General features: G+C 38.7%; 3 protein-coding genes across 4 annotated transcripts in view; 2 read left to right on the plus strand and 1 right to left on the minus strand.

Annotated features, from left to right (window-relative positions):
• dab1b (DAB adaptor protein 1b) overlaps window positions 1-5,000 on the plus strand; it is a 71,292-nt gene extending 66,292 nt beyond the window's left edge. For both annotated transcript variants that reach the window (XM_084731688.1, XM_084731687.1), the window contains 3 exons: window positions 533-663; window positions 1,107-1,213; window positions 3,340-5,000. In XM_084731688.1, coding sequence (XP_084587814.1) covers window positions 533-663; window positions 1,107-1,196 — 221 coding nt within the window. In that variant the 3' untranslated portion in view covers window positions 1,197-1,213; window positions 3,340-5,000. The remainder of the gene's footprint in view (window positions 1-532; window positions 664-1,106; window positions 1,214-3,339) is intronic.
• Window positions 5,001-6,836: 1,836 nt separating this feature from the next.
• c8b (complement component 8, beta polypeptide) lies at window positions 6,837-15,818 on the plus strand. Its single transcript, XM_084731686.1, has 12 exons — window positions 6,837-6,996; window positions 7,219-7,366; window positions 9,064-9,211; window positions 10,301-10,442; window positions 10,563-10,695; window positions 11,561-11,758; window positions 12,623-12,863; window positions 13,023-13,151; window positions 13,248-13,411; window positions 14,174-14,327; window positions 15,329-15,400; window positions 15,526-15,818. Exons 1-12 carry the CDS (start codon window positions 6,914-6,916, stop codon window positions 15,678-15,680), a joined length of 1,767 nt encoding a protein of 588 aa, XP_084587812.1. The 5' UTR covers window positions 6,837-6,913; the 3' UTR covers window positions 15,681-15,818.
• A 730-nt stretch (window positions 15,819-16,548) lies between these two features.
• Window positions 16,549-23,460, minus strand: c8a (complement component 8, alpha polypeptide). The gene is made up of 11 exons (XM_084731685.1): window positions 23,271-23,460; window positions 23,036-23,144; window positions 21,300-21,450; window positions 21,037-21,184; window positions 20,068-20,257; window positions 19,795-19,977; window positions 18,742-18,982; window positions 18,515-18,646; window positions 17,559-17,716; window positions 17,163-17,388; window positions 16,549-16,853 (listed from the first exon to the last, which is right to left on the minus strand). Exons 1-11 carry the CDS (start codon window positions 23,378-23,380, stop codon window positions 16,702-16,704), a joined length of 1,800 nt encoding a protein of 599 aa, XP_084587811.1. The 5' UTR covers window positions 23,381-23,460; the 3' UTR covers window positions 16,549-16,701.
• Window positions 23,461-23,572: the final 112 nt, after the last annotated feature.

Consider the following 23,572-nt stretch of genomic DNA (forward strand, 5'->3'; position numbering starts at 1 on the left):
AACTCAAGATTACAACACGTCTGCTGTGTCTCTCCTGGGATCTGTGGCCAAATTCCAACCCTGTTAACAACAGACATAAACAATGAACACACTAATTAGCACAATAAAATGACGATCTACTAATAAACAATGTAAACAACCATAAACTTAGAATGTTATCAAGTTATTTAAATAAAATTACAATTATATCCTTTTTATATACTTTTGTTACAGGGTTCGCCTCACTGGCTGCCAGTTGAATAGACCTGGTATACAGAATACAGAATGTCATGTATAATAGAAAAAAAGTCAAGGAGATGACACATAAAGGTCATGATCTAGATTTGAAAGCACCACTTCTCAGTATAGGTTATGCATGTTACCAGCTTGATGCTAAAATATATTCACAGAGCACATTAGCATCAAACAGTAAACACGCCACGTTTAAGAAAGTGGAACAAAACAAAGTTAAAATTCTACTATATGCCCTCTTGCTGTATTTCATGCATATTTTCCCTCATGAATTTACATTTCTCATTCCCTCTCTCTGCAGCATCTACCCCGGCCCCTCAGCAGAGCTCATCCTCGGACTGCCCCCCTTCCCAGGCCAGTGACCCCCCCACAGATCACTCCCCTGTAGACCCCGAGGGCAGCTCCAGCAACGCCAAGGAGGAGGAACAATCGGTGAGCGCCGCCGTCCCCCCCTGGGTCACATCCCAGTCGATAAGATTCATGGATCTGATTTACAAACTGACTGGCATGATGCCATAATCTGTTATTGTCATATGGATGATCTGTTCTCGAGTAAATCGCACATAATCACACGCAGGGTAGAATGTCATGTGATTAACACGGCCAAATGGGATTGATTTTTACCCTTTTTTCAGAAAAATGTCAAGTCAATTAAACGTGAAAGGTCAAAGATGATTTAAGTGTCTTGATTAGATCATATATAATAAGGTGAAATTATGTTCCACGCTAATCATGCTTGTTGTCATTCTCTTAAATGTTTGGCGGATGTTTTTCTTGGGAAGAAAAGATGCACTTTTTTGCCAGTACTCACATGCTGGAGGTGATTTTGCCTGCAAAATATAAATTTTACAGCTTCTTCTCTCTGTCTCTCTCAGGGCTCTGTTGTTGCAAGGTCGATCTCTCCGGTGCCCAGTGGAGCCTCTGATCCTCCGCAGGATCAGACCTGTCCACAGGAAGACAGCTAGAGAACAACAGACACTGAGTGGGTATCTCATGGTCCCCTCCTCTCTTATTTGCCCTTGTTACCTATCAACTGTACCCTCACACTGAGGCGCTCTTTTTTTTCATCAACAATGCCCTCTCTCATATTTTCATAACATGCTCTGTGTTTCTTTATTAGCTTTATATTCTCATTTGTCTGTGTTCCCTTTTTTGTTGTGGATGAGTGGTTTGCTGCCAATGGGAGAGGAACCTTGGTTTAGTTCAGTGTTTCTGTCATTATGCCTCTCTGCGTCGCCCCAACGAAAGATAAGGAAGGCACAATGTTGCCACCTAGTGGTCAGAGTTATAACCGCACAAATACAGCTTCATGACATGCAGAGGTGGCAAAAGTATACACATTACACACAAGTAGAAGTACTGATTCAGCTTCTTTACTTCTTTGGAACATGAAAGGTTCTTAGTAGAAACCCCTGGGTGGGTTCTCGTTAGGATCCTTAGAAGGTGGAAGGGTTATAAATAGAACTCCAGGGAGGATTCCAAGTGCGAACCATTATACCATAGAAGGGTTCTCCTTTAGAACCTCTCATAGGGGTTCTGGGTGAAGCCTTTCATATATTGGGTTCTAGATAATACTGTCTGAAAGGGTTCAAGTGGAACCTTTATAAAAGGTTCTACCAGGAACCAAAAAGGATTCACCAGTGAGGAAGTCTTTATGGTTCTAGTAAACATCTTTATTTCTAAGAGTGTGATGTGCAGAATTAAGCCTTTTTTTCTTTTGTTGGAAATTCATTCATCTCTGCAGGACTACCCAGATCTTTTGCTGGTTTTGAAAGTTCTTTGATGTCCCTTTGGTGTTTAAAAATTGGTAGTGCAGTGGTAAAAAAAAAACCCTCACAGGCAGCTGACAGATTCACTAGACGCCTTTTCTTTTCAATCTACTCTCCCTCTCTGTCTGTTTTGTCTTGTAACATCCTCTGAGCCATTTTCATCTTGTTATGTCTGTCTTGCTCATGCATGATGTGTACTGATGGATACACCAGAGCATTGTTATGAAAGCAGTCTTCATGTTTGGGAGGCAGCATGCAGTGACACAAAATAAAAATAATCAATAATTCCCCTCAAATGCATTAAAATTAAAGTTATGAGCGTGTTTTGACAATGTGAGGAACAGAAAGTGCTAGTGTGGTGTATTGGCAAGAATGTGGCAATATAATATGTATCACGATACAGGTGTCATGATTCAGTATATTTCGATATATTGCGATACTGTGAGCAAGGTGATATTATGCAATCTTTTTAATTTAATTTTATGGAAAGCGTAAAAGGAGTATAACACTATAACACCACAACACCATTTGCAATAAATCCAAGTTAAAAAAGTTTATTTGTATTTACGCTGCTATCTGGTGGTCTGGTGTTTAAGCACAACACAAAATGAACCACAGCAAAGGATCTTTGCATGATATCAAGAGTATTTTTGACAATCAATACAGTATCACAAAAAATAATATTGCGATACTCAAGTGTATTAACATTTTCTTACTCCCCAAGAAAGTGTCGCTGTTTGTGTTAAAATTTAGGCAGTAAAAGTAAAATGAAAAACAAATACCCAAGTAGAGTACAGATACCGGAAAGATCTACTTAAGGACAAGTACTTGTACTTAAAAAAGTGTCTTAAAATGTGCCTTAAAATTTTACATTGACTGCATTTGAAAAGACAAGTTGAGGTTTGAAATGATTCGAAACAAAGAGACTTTTCTAGTCAAATAAACTTCACATTAATTCAGTTGTACTTGAGAAAACATGTTCAGTAAGCTCAAGATATTAAGTTGAACCAACAACTCTTCAGTCACACTGACAAACATTACAAACAAATTTGATTTTTTTTTACATTTTCTCAGCCATGACTGATCTTAAAGTGTATTAAAGACACACAGCAAGTTTCCATCAGATATTTTTTCTTTCAACCTATTAAGTTTCTCTTGAAACATAATTTAATTCGTCAGTTCAAGTTATAAGAATTCAAACTTGTAAGTTCTGAAAACAAATACAAAAAGTTAAGTCATGTTTACTCAATTTGAACAAATAAAACTAGTATAGTCACATTAACTTAATGAGAAAAGATGAGTTGATTCCATTTAATTCCTGTATGATTTTTTTTTCCAGTGTCGGGGATGGAAGCTCTCGAGGCCCAGACAGAAGCTCATGAGAAAGAGAAGATGAGAGAGATGAGTGACTGTGATCAGCAGCAGCGTCTCTCACAGCTGGATTACACAGACTTGTTCTGTTTTTTCAACCTTGAAAGGATATTTTGGCAAGAAGCTGGATCTGCTTCCCTCCAGAGGCCACATACTGTACTGTACTGTAACTCCTCAGCATGACAACCAGACTTTGGCTTTATCATCCAATCAAATAACCTTTCAACCAGGAAGTGACCTTTGATCTTACGATGGGAGGTGACAGCACCCTCCTGTGACGGATTAATGAGTTTATACCTGTGAGGAGACGTTAACATGGCCAATGTGACACTGATGATGCAAATTATTTTTTGGAACCTTTTCGAGAGGGGCACGTGGTTGACCTTCAGCTTGTCGACTGCCACCAGCAAAGACTGTGCACAGCAGATGGATTTGCCAAATATTCTCATCATGTTGCTCCACCGACTCGTCCATTTGCATGAACAGACTTGATGTGGATTCAGCGGACTCAGCTGTGAGCAAACTGTTCTCTGCAGCAGCAGCTTCCTTCTATAGATCTGAAACAAATCGAAAAAAAACATGAGCTCTTTTTCTTATTTTATAAGCTGTGAATTCTGTGTTGATGACGCCGAGTCATTAGAGATAATCGAAATGACTTTGAGGCATCAATGTCGAAATCAAAATTTGCCAAACATCTATTTTGTAAATAAGAATCTTCCCAGTGCCCCGTACCTGAGCCTCTGTGCCATAAGATAGCTCTCTGCCTCTTTGGATGCCAACTACCTGTGTTTCTCTCAAGCAATGCCCTACCAGCACCTCCATATTTGACGTCTGGATGTTTGTTTCGCTTTCGCTGCCATTTATTTTTTTGATTTCAGAGAACTTGTCTTTGTTTCTGTTCGGTTGGTGAGATATGAACTGTGAATCTGTGTTACATGGTCATTCAAAATAAAAGCCTGCTGTACCTGGTGAAAGAAACGAAGGGGTTGATAAGAATAGCAACAAGAATCCTACTACTTCTTAATGGTTACAGACTTTTTTTTAGTAAATAGGAGGCAGATTTTCCTGCATCTCTTTGTTTTTTAGATATTCTACATTTCCAGCTGAGGTCGCATTGTTTACAACCTGCCTCTTAGGATCATATCTATGTTTGGTTTCTTGAATAAATAAGCAGAATAAACCCATACTGATGTGACATGGCTTAACAACCACAAGCTCAGAGACAGTAGAGTGCATTTCTATGCCTTATCAGGTTGATTTTTTTGTTGTCCAGTCACTGTTCTTGTCAGGTCATTTGTACACAGTAAACAGGTCATTGTTGTAACAAAGCACTTGGGCATATTGTAGGTCTGCTCCACCGAATGGAAAGGGTCAAAAAGAAAGGCGTATATAATATGAACAATAGAGATATCACTATTAACTGCTAGACTTACAATAACAAATGGTAACTGTACCCCTGCTCGTGTAAGAAAAATGAGAAATAGTCCAAAATATTTTGTAAATTTTATTTATGGAATTAAGAATTGTCATGAAAAAGAGAAAAAAAGGACTTTTGTACGTCTATGACTTCCCCCATACACTGTACCCATGCCACTGTTCAGTCACAAATAAAATATCATGTGATTCCCACTTTTCTGCCTGGTTTTCTTCTCTCTCTTTAACCTCATGCCATGTTTCTAATGATCTGCTCTGTAAGGAGCACAAAAGCAGCCAACAGAGGCTGCTCTCCTCTCACAAATTCTTCATTAATCCTCCGTACAGTCAATTAGTCATCCGACTGTGTATATGATATATATTGTTCTTTTTGTGCAGATCATATTACTTAATCAGATGAGGAGCAGCAGTGTAATAAAAAAAACAAAATATTCAAAATAATAGATGAACTTGACTAAATGAACTTGAATCACTGAGTTTTAGAAACTGAAAGTTAATTATAGGTAATATTTTAATAAATTAAAATTTATTTGTTGATGGTAAATGTAGTCATCTGAAGCAATAAATTCCTCATTGCATGCTATATTGACCTAGAAAACCGAGTTCTCTTGCTGCAAAATCTGTAGTTCTTCATGCATCCAGTGATGTCACAGTGATGTCACTGAATGTAAGGAAAAACAACAGGCTATTTCAGCTTGGATTTGGAGTCTACAGGTAGTCAGGAAGCGTGAGCAAGGTGAGTATTTTTGTTCCCTAATGCTATGTTCTAGCCAGCCAAGTAATAGGCTGGTTGGTGATACATGGCAACATGAGCTTTGGCATCATGCAATGCATCCTGGTACACGTAGGCACCACAAGCATCTTTCTTGGTCAACATAGCACTGAGGAATTTATTCAGCTGACAACATTTTCCATCAACACCAACTGGATATCCAGATGAAGAATGCTAAGTTTTCCCTTTAAGGTGGAAGAAAATAATAATAAGGAAAAAAAACTTCTGTTACACATATTTGTATTCATTGTCTGGCTTTTGTTGTATAATATTGGAAAATTTGATCTCTTCTTTTTCTGCACAGTAGAACAGTTATTTTTGTTGAAACCATCTGAGAAGTTGAAGGGGAAATCACATTTCAGCAAACAACTCACACACACACTCTTGTGTCACAAACCAAAAAGGCTGAGAAAAAAGGTGGTTTGATCTTTAGAATGTGTTGTGTTGTATAAGCGCATTATGTATGCATCTCATGAAGGAGCAGAAAATGTGCATTTTTTGTTTTTACATACATTTTATATTAAAGAGCAGTGTTCAAGTTTTTGAACATCAGTGATTATGTTTAAAAATGTTCAGAAAGACTAATTTAAGATGTTTTAGGGATAAATGTGGTCCATAACAGGCTACATTTAGACTAAATCTGACAGATTACACACAGGTGGGATGTTTTAGTAACTCCAGCTGTCAAGTCAAAGCAGTGGAGTAATAGAAAGTAAAATAGTTTCCTCTTAATTGTTGTGGAGTGTAAGTACAAATATGAGTTAAACCAGCATAAAATGAAAATACCCATGTCATGTACAAGTACCTCAAAACTGAAGTAACTACAGCTGAGTCATGGGATTGCATCATTTTGTGAAATCCAGGAATGAGCGAAGGTAAACAAAGTTTCAGGGTCACAAGTACACAAACATGACTCAAATAATTAGACAAGAGAAGACTTTTAACGGGAATGTATGTCATTTACAAAGCCTTTATTTTCCACCACTGCCATGTGTTATTTAAAGTATGTTTTGCAGCCATTGATCATATCAGTACAGATTGTGCATAATAAAGTTTATGTAACAGATGAAAAGAAGTTTTTAATTTAAAATACCTGCGGACTCTAAAGTGCCTCATTATAAACTGTGTCATACTTGTGGTAAATATACACAAGACCTAAAACCCTCACTCTTAGCTCTGTGGTTCTGAGGCCTGCAGGATTGTGTATTCAGCTCCACATCTGAGTCTAACAGCAGCAGTGAGTTCATATCCCGGACAGTATTGATCAGTGGGTGTTTACACAGAAAGCTGAAGAGTGTTTTCCACCCATTCGCAGTCAGTCATCACACACACTACCATGCTTTCTGTGCTGATACGGATGAGCGCACTCAGTTTGCAGTGCCATCTACTCCATGTTACTTTGAGCTTGGTGCTGCTAAGGTAGGAGTTGTATTCGTCTGTAGATTGTCTTTTTTCATTTTCTGATTCAGTTTAATGTCCACTGAGGTTATGTGAATGTCTTGCTGTCAAAGACATGCTGACACAACTGCTGATCTGTCAGTAGACAATCTTACAGCAAGACTCTTCAGAGAAACTAAAAGATCTTTCAAAGTGACATAAATGTCGATTTCTTCTGACTTGATTTCCATCTACGTGTCACAGTAAAGTCGGCATCGCAACAGCAAGCGATGAGGAGCCCAGTGTTCGTGAAGCTCGCTCAGTGGGCGATCAGGTGGTAGTTCAACCAGTGGACTGTGTTTTATCAGACTGGAGCGCATGGTCACGCTGTGACACCTGTCAGAAAAAGAGAGTAAGTATTATGACCCCAGACAGGTGATAGAGGGCCTGGGGAACATCACAGCAACAATACACGGCGTGTGTTTGCTGGCCTCACTTGGACACTCTGATAGTCTGTTACAAAGGAATAAAATCACACATAGCCATAGATAGTTCATGCTGATGTTTAAATTAAAATGCAGTCAAAGACACATATGACAAGCAAACTGTATATGGGTATGTAGCAAACTGTAATATGAGGAAAATATTGCAGAAAAGGTTTAGCTCCACCCTTAATCCATACATGAACATAAAAATGAACTAAAAGTACCTCATAAGAGATGATTTGAGTGGTGTGTTAACATGACCATATCAGCTGTGTAATAGTGAGAAGTGTCTGATTATAATAGCTGTGATGTTTAGTTTAACCTGCACAAATATGATTGGCTGTTATTAGTCAGCCGACAGCCACACAGCTGGAAAAGTTCATATTAATCAGCTACAGGCACAACTGTACTGCCTCTAATGCTTCATTTTTAAGATTAAAAGTTTTCATTGTTTCTACCATTATGTAGAAAAGCCTCTGAGTCAGCATGTAGACCATCATGTGACACCAAAATTCATCTCAGTGATATCATCGGATGTAATCAGCCAAGAGGTCGATTGAGAAGATTGGTACCACTCTCAATACTGTATGGTAAACATGAAGATAAAACCAGCAGCCACGTTAGCTTAGCACAAAGTCTGGAAACAGGGAAAAACTCACTTTAGCTCGGCAACCAAATGTGTTGAACTAAAGCTCATTAGTAATACCAGAAAACCAAAATATAAAAACAACAAAGTGCTGTTTATTTCTTGGTCAAGTAATTTCCTGAACTAAGAAATCGTTGGCAGTTTTGGATTTAGCCCATTGCTCTGAAATTTTGCAGGCTATGTAAACCTTTTTTTAAAAAATTTGAACCCCGAATCATCTTTTTCAAAACCTAACCAGGTAATTACTATGATATCAAAGGTCACTTGACTTTTGTTAAAGGTCAAGAATATTTGCAGTTCAAAATACACTAAGATATTAGAGAAAGAAGATAGTAGCGTTTTCACCGGCTGTTGTTTTTGGGTTAAGAGGCTGTCAGACAACTGGGCTATATGTCCAATGAAACAGTTTTCAGACTGCATGGTAGTAGCTTTAGCGTATTATCAATCTTCCCATCTAACTACCAGCAATAAAGAAAATGTATAGTATATTTTCACATTACCTAAAACTTGTTAATGGTAATTTAACAATGAGGCAAATAAAATGCACAAGAACAGCTGGTTTTATGGACTGCAGTGAACTAAATAAATGGCCATTATCCCAGTAAACTACTGGCCAGACAAATTGATGTAACCATCTGATAACGCACCAAATACCATAAATGAGATTAGATTTGGTTAAATAAATAATCACAGGATTGAGAGACATGTCTGAGGCTTTTTTCTTCTGTGGGGTAGAGAGTTCCACTGCTGGCAAAGGTCTCAGCTGATGTACTTCAGTGCTCTATCTCATCCACTTTACAAGGAGGGGGATTAATAACCTTGACATGACAAAGTGAAAACAGCCCTCTAATGGGATTACGGCTGTTATAGTTCCCCGGGGCAGTTTCCGAGCTCTTCCACCACTTTTATTCAGTAGTGGCCATCCTTCGTCTGTGTTTCTCTGACCGTGTATGTGTTGTGTCTCCCTCGACCATCCAGTTTCGTTATGCTAAACTGGAACAGCCGTCTCAGTTCGGAGGGCAGCCGTGCAATTTTCATGGCAGGGAGGAGGAGGCCTGTACTGTTCCAGCCCGCTACACCTGTAACAATGTTCCTTTGTGTGAGGGATTCCTCTGCACCCAGACAGGTATCTCCTACAACCATTACCATATACTCCACTCTCTTTTCAGGAAACCATATATTCAGTCTTGTACACCCGCACAGCAGTGACATCATTGTTTGAATGTTCAAAGATTCACGTTCAAGAAGTTAATATTCTGTGTTAGTCGTGAGTGAGCCATCTCGTCATCACAGTAAGGAGATTTCAGGACACTTTGCATTTTATAAAGCTTTGCTCCTAAAGGAATAGTTCTGGGCAACACACTTATTCTACCATTCTCATGTCAGTACCCAACACTTAATAGGAGCCAGCAGCCAACTGACCCCTCCCAAGTGTCGCCCCTGTTGGAACCCTCCGTCAACTTTCTCTTTTAGCTATCTAGTGAGCTAGCATTTTGCCCACTAGAAAAACGTTTGCTCACTTGCTGGGTGTTGTATATCAACTATCAGCAAACTAATGCTAAAACAAAACGCTAGCTAACGAGGTAGCTCTAGATCAAACATTAGCTAGCTAGTAAGCTAGTGTTTTGGTAACATTAGCTAGCCTCTGATGTGACTATGTTGCTTTTACAGGTCTTTCAGCAACAACTTTTAACCAGCTTCAAAATGTGTTTTTTGTTTCAACATAGATGAGTTTAGCACGTAGCATACCTTACAGGAAAAAGGAAAGGAAAGTTGAGCGAAGTTTCATGGGGTACCACGCTTGCTCAACTAACTGTTGTTGGATCACAGAGCAAAAAGGGGCAGGACTTAGGAAAGGCAAATTAGCTTAGCTTAGCTTAGCAAAGAGACTGGAAACAGAGGGAATCAGCTAGCCTGGTTTCCCTTGGCTTACCATAATTTCTAAAGGTCAATGAAATCACTGCCCCCATACTAGAAAAATTCATTCACATAACCCCCAGTAAAAGAAGTGTACTGCTGGACTATTTGTCAGCCACGCACAGTGACTTCCCTCCATAGTCTTAACCTTTCAACAGGCCTGGGTAGCTGTTTCCCACTGCCCTCTTTCTTTATGCTAAGCTAATCTCATCACCTGCTTGCATGTTGTCAAACTGTTGTTGTCTTCTTTTAGACTGAACCATTATAAAATTCTAGCCACGCCGTCTCTCTCCTTCAGGACGCTGTATCCACAGAACTCTGCAGTGTAATGGGGAGGACGACTGTGGGGACATGTCAGATGAAGTTGGCTGTGGGAGGGTTTCCAAACCATGCAGGGAGGAGGTTGACGAGTATTGGGGAATCGAGAACCTCGCCAAAGGGTGAGTCACATTCCCATGAGTCTGCAGCGGGAGTCCAAGATATTTTAGATATGTAAACAAATTGCTCTCCTCAAATCAGTCTGCTCACCATCAACACTGTTGCTGTTGCTCATCTTTCAGAATCAACATCTTGAACAGTAACCTGGAGGGAGTGGTGCTGGATAACAGATACTATGCTGGCAGCTGCTTGCCACACTACATCCAGGATACCAGATTCAGGAAGCCTTACAACTTACAACAGTACACTCTAGAGGTGAAACTGGCTGCCTATCACACTTATGTATTTAATGAGTACTGACATTTTATTAGAAACATTTTTCTAATGTTTCACCCATCACAACAGCTCAAGTTGTGCATAATGTCTTTATTAATGGTTAATAAATCACTTGTAATAATTTGACATATAAGCCTTTAACAAGAACACTATTGAGGCTATCAAACTTTAGAAAATCCCATTAACTGATTGTACCATAGTACAATTTAACATCCAGAAAGGGGCTCCAGGTACTGAAATCAGTATTTTGTGGTTTCTTTACTCCTCTAAGACAGTAAACTGAATATCTTTTGTGTTGTGGACAAAACAAGACACTTAAAGACATCATTCTTCATTTTAGGAAACACTTATTTTTCACCATTTTCTGACATTTTATGGTGGAAAACAACACATTTCAACCATAGACTGTATATTAAAAATGGATTCAACCTTTTTTCTATTTTTCCAACTTGCTATTTGGGCTGCAGCACTAATTTTGAATGCTAGAGTGTCACATATTGGTCCTTTAAGCAATATGAATGGCAACATTAATAACTGCATATCACTAAATAGAAAGGCACCAAAGGGATTTTGCAAGTGCTCTATAAAGCATAGTAAATGATGTGTTAAGATTAATAGTGCCAGTAGTTACAACCTAACATTTTAGAAATGGTGTATCATTATTGGCCATTTTCTTTGTGTATGTTGCATCAGCCAGGATTAGTTTTAATCTGTAATATTTATTCTCTATTCATCTTTTGTCATTATTCCATATTCCAAATGTTTACAATAAAATAATTCTGTCATTAATATGGCACATTTAATGCACACTAAAAAGGAAATTTTGCTTTCCATGTATTTACAGACAAGAGGCTCACATGATTTCACCCTGACGTCATTTGATTCCTACTCTGACTACATGGCCTTCACCCAGGAGGAGCGTAAATCCAAAACCGTAGTATCTATTGGCTTTGCCGTTCCAGGTGTAGTTGAATTTGGCTTCAACTTCAGAAATGAGAAATACAGCAAGTCAGTGAAGAAGCTTCGCCGTGCTTCTGGCAACGTGAGATATCGTTTGTGCTTTCTTTTCCCCTGACTTCTGTGTCTTAAAAAAACCAAACTGAACCAAAATAAATTTATAGGGATAGTTCAGATTATTTGAAGTGGGGTTGTATGAGATAGTTATCAACAGGCGGTCCACATACATAAAAAGCATATGTTACATTTAGAATATTTTCACTGCTTTACTTTGCCATCAGACGGCCTTGTCGAATTGGTGCTGCCGTTATATAAGCCGAATACTGCTTTCTCCAAACCAACCACACTTATTGGCAAAATCAGTCATTTTACCTGCAGAATGTAGGAGTTGTCAATCTTCTGCTGCCTCGATCTGTTAGTCTATTTGTGTTATTGTTTGACTTCTGTGTCAATCCAGACAAACCTTTTAAAATACTGAAGTCACACAATAACACAAACAAACCAACCAATCAAGGCAGCAGTAGAGTAGCAGCTCCTGTGTTATGCAAAATGACCGATTTTGCCTACAGAGTTTGGTTGAGTGAGAGAGAGCAATATTTGGCTTATATAACAGCTATTTCCCATTTTAAAAGGCTGTCTGGTGGCAAGGTAAGTTGCAAAAATACTCTAAATATAGCATACATTTAAAATTAAATTATTGCTTAAATGGCTAAAATAAGTTGTGCTGCTGCTAATCTTGTCCACAACAGTACACTACTTAGCTTCCATGCTGCTTCTCCATGCTGTATCTCAGGCAACCCCACTTCAGATTGTCCGAATTATCCCTTCAACATATTTACGGTTCATACAAAGCCACAATACACTCCAAATATCTATAAATTCCCTCCCAGGTCTCAACATGAAAGCAGTGAATTATCCAACACCTGCCTTCCACTGATTCTCTCCTCAGACTAACAGCTTTATAAGGTCCAAGGCAGAGCTGGAGTCGGCCCAGTACATGTTGAAGCCAGATGATTTGGTGCTTCACCATGAGTTCCTGCAGCGCCTGCGCTCCTTGCCACAGTCGTATACTTACGGGGAATACAGACAGATCTACAGAGACTATGGCACACACTACATCACAGAGGCAGGCCTCGGAGGAACCTTTGAGCACACCATCATCCTGAACAAGGAGAAACTTGAGAAATCAGGTGATAGATATTAGTGGCATCAGCTACTGTACATCTTGCCATCCTATCACCATTGTGGTAATCTAATAAACCAATGCACTGAAATGTTCACCTCATGGACTAAATTTATGAAGGATAATGAAACTTTGAAAAACAGCTAACAGAGTTTTGTTGTTCCAGATTATTCTTTGGATGACTACAAGCAGTGTGTGCAGACAGGCCTTAAGCTTGGGGTCAACATTGAGGGTATTTATGTGTCTGGGGGTTTTCAGGTTGGAGGATGTGGCGGCTTGCTGAATGAAATGGGAGGTGAGGCTCCATCTCACATCATATGTCCTGCAGAATGGCCTCTGTTTTACAATAGACACATGAGCTGATGCTAAAACTGAATGAGTCTCTCTCCAGCGGACACAGCACATGGCAGCATGGTGGAGGACTTTACTGCTGTTGTGAGGGGAGGAAGCAGTGAATCCATCACTGCTTTGTTGTCTAAAAGGCTTCCCACTCCACAGCTGATGGGCCTATGGGGCGAGGGTGTGCGTTTTAACCCCGACTTCATTCGCAGAACAGTGAGTTTCTCTAACATTTACTAATCTCATGCTTTGCTTCCTTTTTTCTCACCTATCTTCACCATCTCTGTTTTTGTTCCCATTTACAACAAACTCTTATACACATCTATATGCACCACAGACTTTCAATTTTGACAAGGTTTTAGCAAGGGGTTTTGGCTACAGTGAGCCATTCAAGATACCAAACATGCATGGTCATACCTTCATTTTTAGACCCCCCACCCATGGGTGCACAGACAGGTACAAGTTCATTTGCTATCTTGCAAATGTGGGGAAAATGACAACTGCATCGTTGTAAGATTGCAATGCCACTTGTGTCACCTGCATCATCTGCTGTGCAGCAGGTGTAAGAAAGGGCCCTATATGTCACTTTTACAGGAAAATGATAAAGTTGACTGAGTTGGTGCACAGAGCAGCACCTCTCCTTGTTCTTCTTTTACAGAAACCTCAGTCTTTTTCAGTTTGCCATGATAAAACTGTCCACAAGGAATTTGACCAAATACATTTATAAAAGAATTGGTCAGTGAAGATACCAGAATTTGCACAGTTACAAACAGGCAAAGTACAGCTAGGCTGATCAATAGCAAGTTGGAGGACGAACAGCAAACAATGACCTTGCTCCAGCACGGACAAATTTCAGCATTTGCGGGGCTTTACAGTTGGCTCTAAAAAACACACTCAATTCAATAGAATTCAAAGACTAAAAAGATCTTGATTGAATAGACATTTGTTTCTGGTTTAATTACATTTGTTTCTCATTAGACACGGCCGCTGTATGAGCTAGTGACGTCCAGAGACTTCACCCAAGCTGCCACCCTGAAAAGAAACCTGAAGAGAGCCCTGTCAGAGTACCTGGCAGAGGCTAGCTCATGTCGATGTGCTCCCTGCCACAACAACGGAGTGGCTGTTTTGAAAGGTACCTCAGAGGATATTATTGTTTTGTGTTTTTTTGACAGACTTTATGGTTTGATATCAGTTACTGACTGAAAACTTGTTGCATTATTGTGACCTTATGTTTGTTATTCATTGTTTGTGCAAAAGCTTAAGGTTTTACTTAAAGAAACATTACAGCCCCATTTCCACCCAGAACTTGGTCCCAGGTGATACTTTCTAAGGAACCGAGAAGTTCTTTCAGCCCACCGTTGTTGTTTCCACTGTGGTCTAAAGAAGCGCAAAAATCAGGCAAATTAGCCCGCTGATGTATGAAAAATGACACCTGTTTGTACACATTATTGTTGTGGGCGATTATACAACAACGATGACCCTAACCCGTATAAAGCGAGGGACAGGCCTCAGGACAAAACAGTGCTAATGTAAGTTAAGGTAGAGTAAAATGCTCTTTACCTCAGCGTTTAGTGGGTGGCCGCACACATTAGTCTCTGCAGCCTGCCATTCAGTGTGCCTATTTGTTTCATCTGAAATATAATACTATGAATACTTGACTAATCAGAAATGCTCAGCACTGCAAGACCCACCCACAAAGTTCCTGTACTTTTGGAAAATATCATCCCCCAGACAGGGACTTTTTAGGGAGGTGGTGATGCTGGAAACACACAGTTCCTCCAAAGGATTCTAGTTCCATGTCAAAGTTCCTAAGGTGGAAACGTGGCTATAATGTCTCTAAAAATTTAATTTAGTCCCAGGTCCCTGTGGTGGAAATACACTAAGTGTCTCCAAAGGTTCCTAGTCCCTGAAGAAACTTCCTGAAGTGGAAACGCTGCTTGAATGATCACCCTCAACGAATGACCAAAGAAGCCAGTAACACCAACAGAGCTGATCATTAGCATTTTTAGAGTGTTTGTGCCCTTAACAGAAAACAATAGTGCAGCAAGTGCCACTGATGATGATTGCAATGATGTTAATGATGTCGGTTGATAATTAAGATGGTGAAAGACATATCTCCATCTCCCTCAATAGGCACCAGGTGTGACTGTGTGTGTCCTGTTGGCTACACTGGACTGGGCTGTGAGATCACTCAGAGGCAAAAAGGTTAGCACTCAAGATCCAAAATATGAACCACTGCATACAACATGACATTATTTTCCTTTCTTTGCTCTAAACCTACTGAGATACTGACATAATGACATGAGATATAATACGACTACTTCTGACAGATATAGCCATTGACGGCAGCTGGAGCTGCTGGGGCGCTTGGTCATCCTGCAGTGGAGGAAGGATGACAAGGAGTCGACAGTGTAACAACCCAACGCCCAGAAATGGAGGCATGACATGCAGCGGACTGCAGCAGGAGTCTACTGAATGCTTTTGAAACTGTGAAATGTCAATGTTGACATTTAAAAGAACTTAAAAATGTAAGTGTGGTCTGTGTGCTAGTGTGCCATAATTTGATTAAAAATGACACATGAATGGAATATCTTCAATAAATATTTTATGAAGAATGTTTAAACTATACGTGCCATTTCTTGATATGTAGTAGGGGAGACTGGGGACAGTAGCTACACCTTTTAAATTTCTCTCAGTAACTCAGAGACCATTTGCACTAGACTAAGCAAATCTTTATATATTGAAGTTGCATCTTCTAATTACCCATGTCATTTAAAGACAATTACATACGACATATAATTCACAATATTTATTTAAAAGGAAGAAGTGAGATATTACAACTGATCCCAACCCTGGGGACAGTTGCAACTTATTAAAAATACATTACATTTTGCTAATTAACTTTTCCTTTTTGCATAGCATTGTGAAAATATGCACTGTTTTATAAAACTATATATTAAACATGCATTTATTATATATACTGTACCTGTTTAAAAAACATTTTTAGCACACTCTAGTGTGTGAACTCTTCTTAATACAGCATTATTTTACTCAAAATGACTTATGTATGTTTAAAAAAGCAATACACATTTGTTTTTTCATGAACTATCTATTATGTGCCTCACAGTGACTTGTTTATGTTGAACAATATTGTTGCATGATCTGTTTTGATACATGTTGTTGCAGTCACCCCAAATTTAAGCAGCAATGACAGAACATCATGTGCTAGATACACTGACATAGATACATGCTAACCATGTTGCTCAGAGGTCAAGAAAGCATGGATTCAAACTGGGTAGGTTTTGATTAAAAGTACTTCATGTTCAGACAGAAACACATTCAGACACATGTAATAATGTCTGTACACATTTATTTCTATGACACACAGTTTCCTGATAAGTGATGCAGATTTCAGAAGAGTTGTGCAGTTCTTATTAACCAAAAAAACATGGCAGATTATTCAGAATTAGCATGAAAGTGTATGTAGGTGTAAAGCAGACGTCACACTAACAGCGCTGACTCTGAGAGGAGGAGCCCAGGCAGGTTGCACCACCTCCCTCAGGTGCAGGATTATTACAGGTTCTTCTCCGAGTCTTCCTCCCAGATGCACAGGATGACCAGGCCCCCCAGCACGACCATGACCCATCTATCCTGGTTTCTGTCGAGTAAAGTTAAGGGGTTTTTTAAGTTGATTACAACAAAAGGGATAGACAACGTAGATTTCGAAACGGGATATGTGCGCACACTATCGTCACTCCACCACATCCTCTGACCCGAGGAGCAAGTGAAACAGGCAGTGGCTCAATCAGCTTGAGAAATTTTACAAGAGGTTTGCAAAAATTCAGAACTGATCCAGTGGTAAATGAGTTTCTAAATAAACTTCCTGGTTTGAGTGACAGGAGACTACTGTCACAGATGATTTGAATGTGTTTACCTCCTTTGCTTTTACGTGCAACAAAAGTCTCACCTCCTCTCAGAGTCTCTTCACAGGCATCTCCATGGTAGCCTGACTTACAGTCACATTTACAGGAGGTACCCGTGAGGACAGGGATCCCGTTGTTCCTGCAGGGGGCACAGCGACAGGAGTGGAACTGCTGCAGATACTCGTCCAAGCCTCTCTGCAAGTTGGCCAGCCTAGCACCTACATGGTCGGCGGCTGTGCTGAGGCGCACTAGCTCATAAATTGGCATGATCTGGGTCATAGGGGAGGCAGGACGGAGTACAGGAAGAGGAGAAAGAGTGAAGTTAATAAAAAGCAGATGGCCACACCACCAAAGGCACAAAAGCAATGTGATGTCATATCATCTTTTGTTTTTCTTCCTGTTATGTCAAATCATAAAAACTGTTTCTTCCAGTAAGTTACCTCAAATTCAATGACTGTTGGGTTGTTTTTGAGGCTCGCTCCCCAGGCCTTGTAGGTGCCAGGGCTCCTGATAGCCAACAGACCAGCGCTGCTGTCTACGACCCCTCCCTTCACTAGAGTAACAATATCCTCAACAATTCCTGATTTGGAGGTCCCGGCTACATAAGAAAAGAAAAACATTTGTAGTACAACCTCTGATGACACTACTGCAACAATCTTTCATATCAATTGTCAGCTGAGTGGAAATTAAACATTTACAAAAAAGCTAATGAACTCAAATTCAAACTGATGAGGTATTATTAGGACCTCAGGTACACTCTTTGAAGTAAAGATGCCAACTAGAACCATAGAGGGTTCTTGGCTTGTCCCTTACAAGAACCCTTTTTGATTCCTGGTAGAAGGAAAAAAGGTTCTCTGTAGAACACAATGAGTGCTCTACAGAGAATATTTTTATATTTCAAGGGTTTTATCTAGAACCCAGCCAGAGAGTTCTACTGGGAACCTTCCTATATTGCAAGGATTTAATCTAGAATCTTCTCAGAGCCTTTATCAGCAGATGAACCTTGGGGCCATTTAGTGAACCAGCCCACATTTTCACCAATTTTGTGTGGAACCATTTTAATCAAGGATGTTATTAACAGAGGGCGTCACAATGTACAACCACCTGTTGACATGTGCACTTTGGCACTTCTATTTTTTGACTCCAGCTGGAAATTAACTTTTCAGGTTCTGAATCAGTTCAATTTTGGTGGAAATGCCACAGTTCTAAATTAGGTTCTTGAACTGGAAAGGTGCCAGTTTCCTGTTGGTGGAAAAGGGCCCCCAGAGGTTTATACCCTTCATGAATGAGATCTTCCACAATCATTGAAAAACTCCTTGACAAACCATTTCTTGAAAAAGCTAGAACCTCAGCCCTTCAGGAAGAACTGCCAGCAACTGCCAAAGGAATGTCTCACCTCGATCAAGTCCCCCGTGTTTAAGGCATGGGTTCACACCCACTTTTAGAGATGCTGTTAACTGATCAGTGATGGGATAGTTTAAACCAATAGAGGCGCCAATGCATCCTCCAACTTGATGACTCGATAGATCTGTGAGAGTTAGGGAAGACAATTAAACAAAGGTTACTTTACATTACTTTTCCTATTAGATGATATTGATTAACAAACTGGAAAGTCCACAGTACTTGATTCTGCCATTGCTCTTTTGTTGACAACCACAACATATTCAAGGGTTCCTCCCATAGTTCCCTCTGTGACATAGTGGGTACCAAATGTGTTGAAGAAGCGGGAGTACATTCCAAAGTCATATAGCTCAGGGAGCTCCATGAGTGAAACATACATATCCTCATAAAGCATCAATTTATTGCTTCTCATTTTGAAGTGGGCTGTTTGCACTTTGGACGAAAGCCTGATGAACCCAAGCTCCTGTGGGCAAAAAGGCAACTTTTTGTCAGTGAAGTGAGTTTTCTTTTTTCAGAGGTAGAAATAGTAAAAATAATGATACAAGTTTTGGTAACTTTGTCTAATATGCATATTTGCTTTCATGCTATGGAAGCCCATTTCTGTCAATGTAGTATAACTCATTATAATGAGAAACTTCCTCAAAATAAGTCATTATTTTGACATATTAAGTCACTATTTGAGATATTAAGTCATTATTTGAGATATTGAATCATTATTTTGAGATACTAAGTCATTGTTTGGAAATACTACGTCATTACTTCGAGAAAGTTTCTCATTATTATAATTACTAACTTTTTTTCAGTCTCACTGGCAGAAATGGGTTTCTATATTTTGCTAAATATAAAACTGTTAGGAGATTTGCTTAACTTAGCATAAAGATTAAAAATGGGGAAATAACTGGCTTTAGCTCTGTTCAACTGTAACATGTAACATGTTATACCTGGTTTGTTCAGTCTGTACAAATCAGATTTTTTCAACCTTTGGACAAAACCAGGCTAGCAGTTTCCCACTGTTTTCAGTATTTATGCTAAGCTAAGCTAACCAGCTGCTGGCAGTAGCTATATATTTATCAAATAGACATGAGAGTGGCATCAATCTTTTCATCTAATTCTTGGCAAGAAAGCAAACAAGCATATTTTAAAACAATCCAAACTGTTGCTTTAAAAATTTACCAAACCCTGACCAGAAGCAATCAATAATTATGTATTTAAGATAAAAACAAATACTTGTTTTATCATGTAAAGCATGTTGACCTGTGGATCACTACATCTTACCTGACTTGTATAATGCGATATGTTCCGGAGAAAGTCAAACTCCGTGCTTCCTTTCAAACCAAATTCCACATAAGCGATCCCAACTGTGAAACCAGCATTGGCTGAACCCAATATTTTCCTTGCTTTCAGCATCTTCTCCATATCTTCATAGTACTCCTCAGATCCCTCTGACGTAGCTTCAGCCTGTAACAGGTAAAACTTGATGTCAGAATGTTTCCGTTCAACAAAAAGCTGACTTATTAAGTTACACAAAGAGATAAATCACAACATTACCACAAAATGGTAGGTGTGGTAGTTGTAAGGTTTCCTGAAGTTTTTCTCATCTTCATTGTAGTGCAGGTTCTCACAGAATGCGTCATAGGTGAATTTCCTCCATTCACCATTATAGACGTATTCACACTCTCCTCCAAAGTATTGTGGGTCAATCACATGATCCACAAACTCTCCAGTCAAGACATTGTAGCTGTGAAAAGTATTTGTCATTAAGTATGAAATGAGACGGAGCAAGAGAAATTTTGATGAGCGGACACTGTAAAAAACAAAAACTTGTTTTAACTTGTTTTAAGTGTCCAGGCTGCATTTAAGGTGACTGAATTTAAAAAGAAAAGTCAAGGTACTTTTGTAATTATTCAAAACATAATAAATATAAAATCAACTTCTGTCATCAAATAACCTTGATATTAGTTCAGTTGCACTTGAATTCAATAAGCTTAAAGTTGAAGCAACAACTGTGCAGTCACACTGACAAACATTACAAACGAAGTTGATCAAACAACTATGACTTGTATTAAAGTGTGTTAGAGACACACAGAAACTTTTAATATAAAGTAATAAAAAAGGAGAGTCTCAAGAGGGTTATAACTCTCAAAGAATGCATGCTGGGAAGTCTGCTAATCATGTTTCTTTACAAACTTAATTTAATCAGTTGATTGAACTTAATACAGAATATTCATTTAACTCATCATGTCAAATCAAAAGACTTTAAGTTAGAAAAACCCACGTTTATAAGTTCTGAAGTGTTCTAAAAATAAATACTAGAGATTTTAAGTTTAATTAACCTGAATAAATATAACTTGTATATTTGTGTTACGTTGATGAGAAAAGATTAGTTAATACCATTAAATTCCTGGGTGATTTTTACAGTGTATGTGCTTATTGAAAGGATTTCTTTACAACTGTCCTGATATTTCATTTCAAAGTGAATAATAACAATAAGGCGGATAATAGCTATGCAGTATTTACCCCTGAGTGCCACGTTCAGCACCAGGGATTGGCAATAAGGTGGAACACTTGTCCTTTCTTTCGTTGACCTTTACACAGCCGTCTTCATCAGAAGAATCAACACAGTCGAACTCTCCATTGCAGCGGAGGGACTGGCTGATGCAGCGTCCTAGACAGACAGACAGACAGACAGACAGACAGAGTCACTCACACAGATTTACATGGACTGTACATCACACCAGCAGAGAGAATGTGCTGTCTGAGTGGTTGTTGATGGGACTTGCCTGTGTCATTGCAGGTGAAGCTCTCTCCACAGAAATCTGGCACCAGACACTGTTGGCTTGCAGTTGGACAGGGCAGCTCCTCCCACAGCTTAGGATCAGCGCACTCTGTGCCACCAAACTGTGAGGGCTTCTCCAAGTATCGGAAACGGAACTAAGCCAGAGTTAAAAATGAGTTAGTGCTTAAACTCACTCAGTATGTCACAGTCATTGAGATATAGAGCCATAAAACACACTTATATTGCATTACATTATGTCCATAGTGGTGCAGGTAAAACCATATTGTTTTGGGGTTTTTTTTCACATTTCTGTATTCCATATAGGAAGCTGTGTAACATTTGATATACTGTAATACAAAAAAGTTGTTTTTTTTAATTTTTATTTCAAGGCAACTGCCTTCACTAGATTACGTTTTGAAAGAAACAAAACACCTACAATCTTTTGCTGATAAATTTGCTTTTCTTCTTCAGATAAACTTGAATCTTTGAGTTTTAGAAACACCAAAAAGTTGTATTTCACAGTGAGCTGTGGACCTGCTTCTTCATTATCAGGGTGCTTGAAAATTTGCAGTTGAATATATAAAAATGAAATATTAAATCGATAACAATTATTCACTATCACTTTGATGAGTTTCAAACAATATTTGAAATATAAATTTTAGGAGGTTTCTAAAACTTTCAAGTTTGTTTAAAGAGGAAAAGTAAATTATCTTAACAAAACATAGTCAATAAAACGCTGACTAAAGAGTTTGAGTTGGGCTCAGACTTCAAAAATCTATCACAGTAAGTTGCCTTGGAATTTTGTGTTTTCTCAACATTTTCAGTTTTAGAGTGCACTCCTGATCCTAAATGAGTTGTGTATTTTAGAGATAGCCTAAAATGTCATTTTGTCTAGGTTGCCTTAAAATTACAAGTTGACACTGGTACACTAAAAAAAAAAAAAATGTTTTAAATGAATAAAGTTAGTGTCTGGGCTGCTTTAAAATGTTTAAGTTAACTGAATTTGAAAAGAAAATTTGAGGTCATTTTGTAGAGATTCAAAAGATAATAAATATAAAATAAACTGCCATCAAATAAACTTGATATTAATTCAGATGTACTTGAGAAAACATGTTCAATAACCTTAAGATATTAAGTTGAACCAACAACTCTTCAGTCATACTGAAAAACATAGACATTAAAAATGTAAATTTCCTTTTACATTTACACAGCCATGACTTATTCTAAATTAAGAAACACATTTTTTTTATCATGTTTTCTTCAACCTATAACAAAAGCAAGGTCTTGGCTTAACTCTGAACAGTACATTCACTGAACTCATCCTTTCTGATCAAAAGACTTAGAAAGTTAGAAGACCTCATGTTTATAAGTTCAGAAGTGTTCTGAAATAAATACTATAAATTTTATGTTTTAATTACTTGAGCAAATAAAACGTGTATATTTATATTTATTTAAAGAGAAAAGATTAGTGGATTCCACAGTGGAAATTCCCTTCTATTGAACTTAATGGAGCAGGCGTGTTGATAAGTATAATCATTGTTCCCTTCAGACCTATTGATCATCTCATCCACAATGATTTGATCAAAGGTTTTAGACACAAAACTTTCCAGTAGTTTCAACTCCAGTGTTTTGGGAGAGAGGTCTCAAATTACTATTGCAAGGTATTGTACAAGCCAACGATGATACAAGCTGTCATCATAGTTTTCATTTAGCATTTTTAAAAGACCAAAACACCATTACCTTCTTGTCTGTGCAGGAAGTACAAGGAGTCCAGGATGACCACCTCCCCTGTAAACAGTCAATGGGAGCTGGCCTGTTTACAGCTCTGGCTCTCCTTGTCCCAGCCCAACTGACCCCCAGAAACAACCATTATCATCTCAATTCATCTTGTAATACCATGATACATGAAATATATTAATAACTGCTATCAATTTGGTATTAAGTGAATGTAGGTAGTAAGTGAGGAATACTGCACCTGTTATCAGCAGCTGTCCATGGTCTCCTTGATGCATTCACAACTGAGCTAAAATTGATAAACAAGTAAAGTGTGCATAAAGTCAGGGGGAAATTGATTAATATCCCCATAATGAAAATAAGCTACTCCTTAAAGATTGAAATGCAGTGTCACAAAACAGCTGTAGGGATCCTGTGGGACATTCCCCCACAGCTGTCCTGACCAACCACAGTGAATGATTGATCAAGAGTAAACACATACTCTCACAACAGCTAACAAAGTCTTTTTTAAAATTGATCTACGACCTCCATTTCCCAGCATCA

The sequence above is a fragment of the Lutjanus erythropterus genome, chromosome 12 (assembly GCF_056507025.1).
Source record: "Lutjanus erythropterus isolate fLutEry1 chromosome 12, fLutEry1.hap2, whole genome shotgun sequence".
NCBI classification, from domain to species: domain Eukaryota; kingdom Metazoa; phylum Chordata; class Actinopteri; order Lutjaniformes; family Lutjanidae; genus Lutjanus; species Lutjanus erythropterus.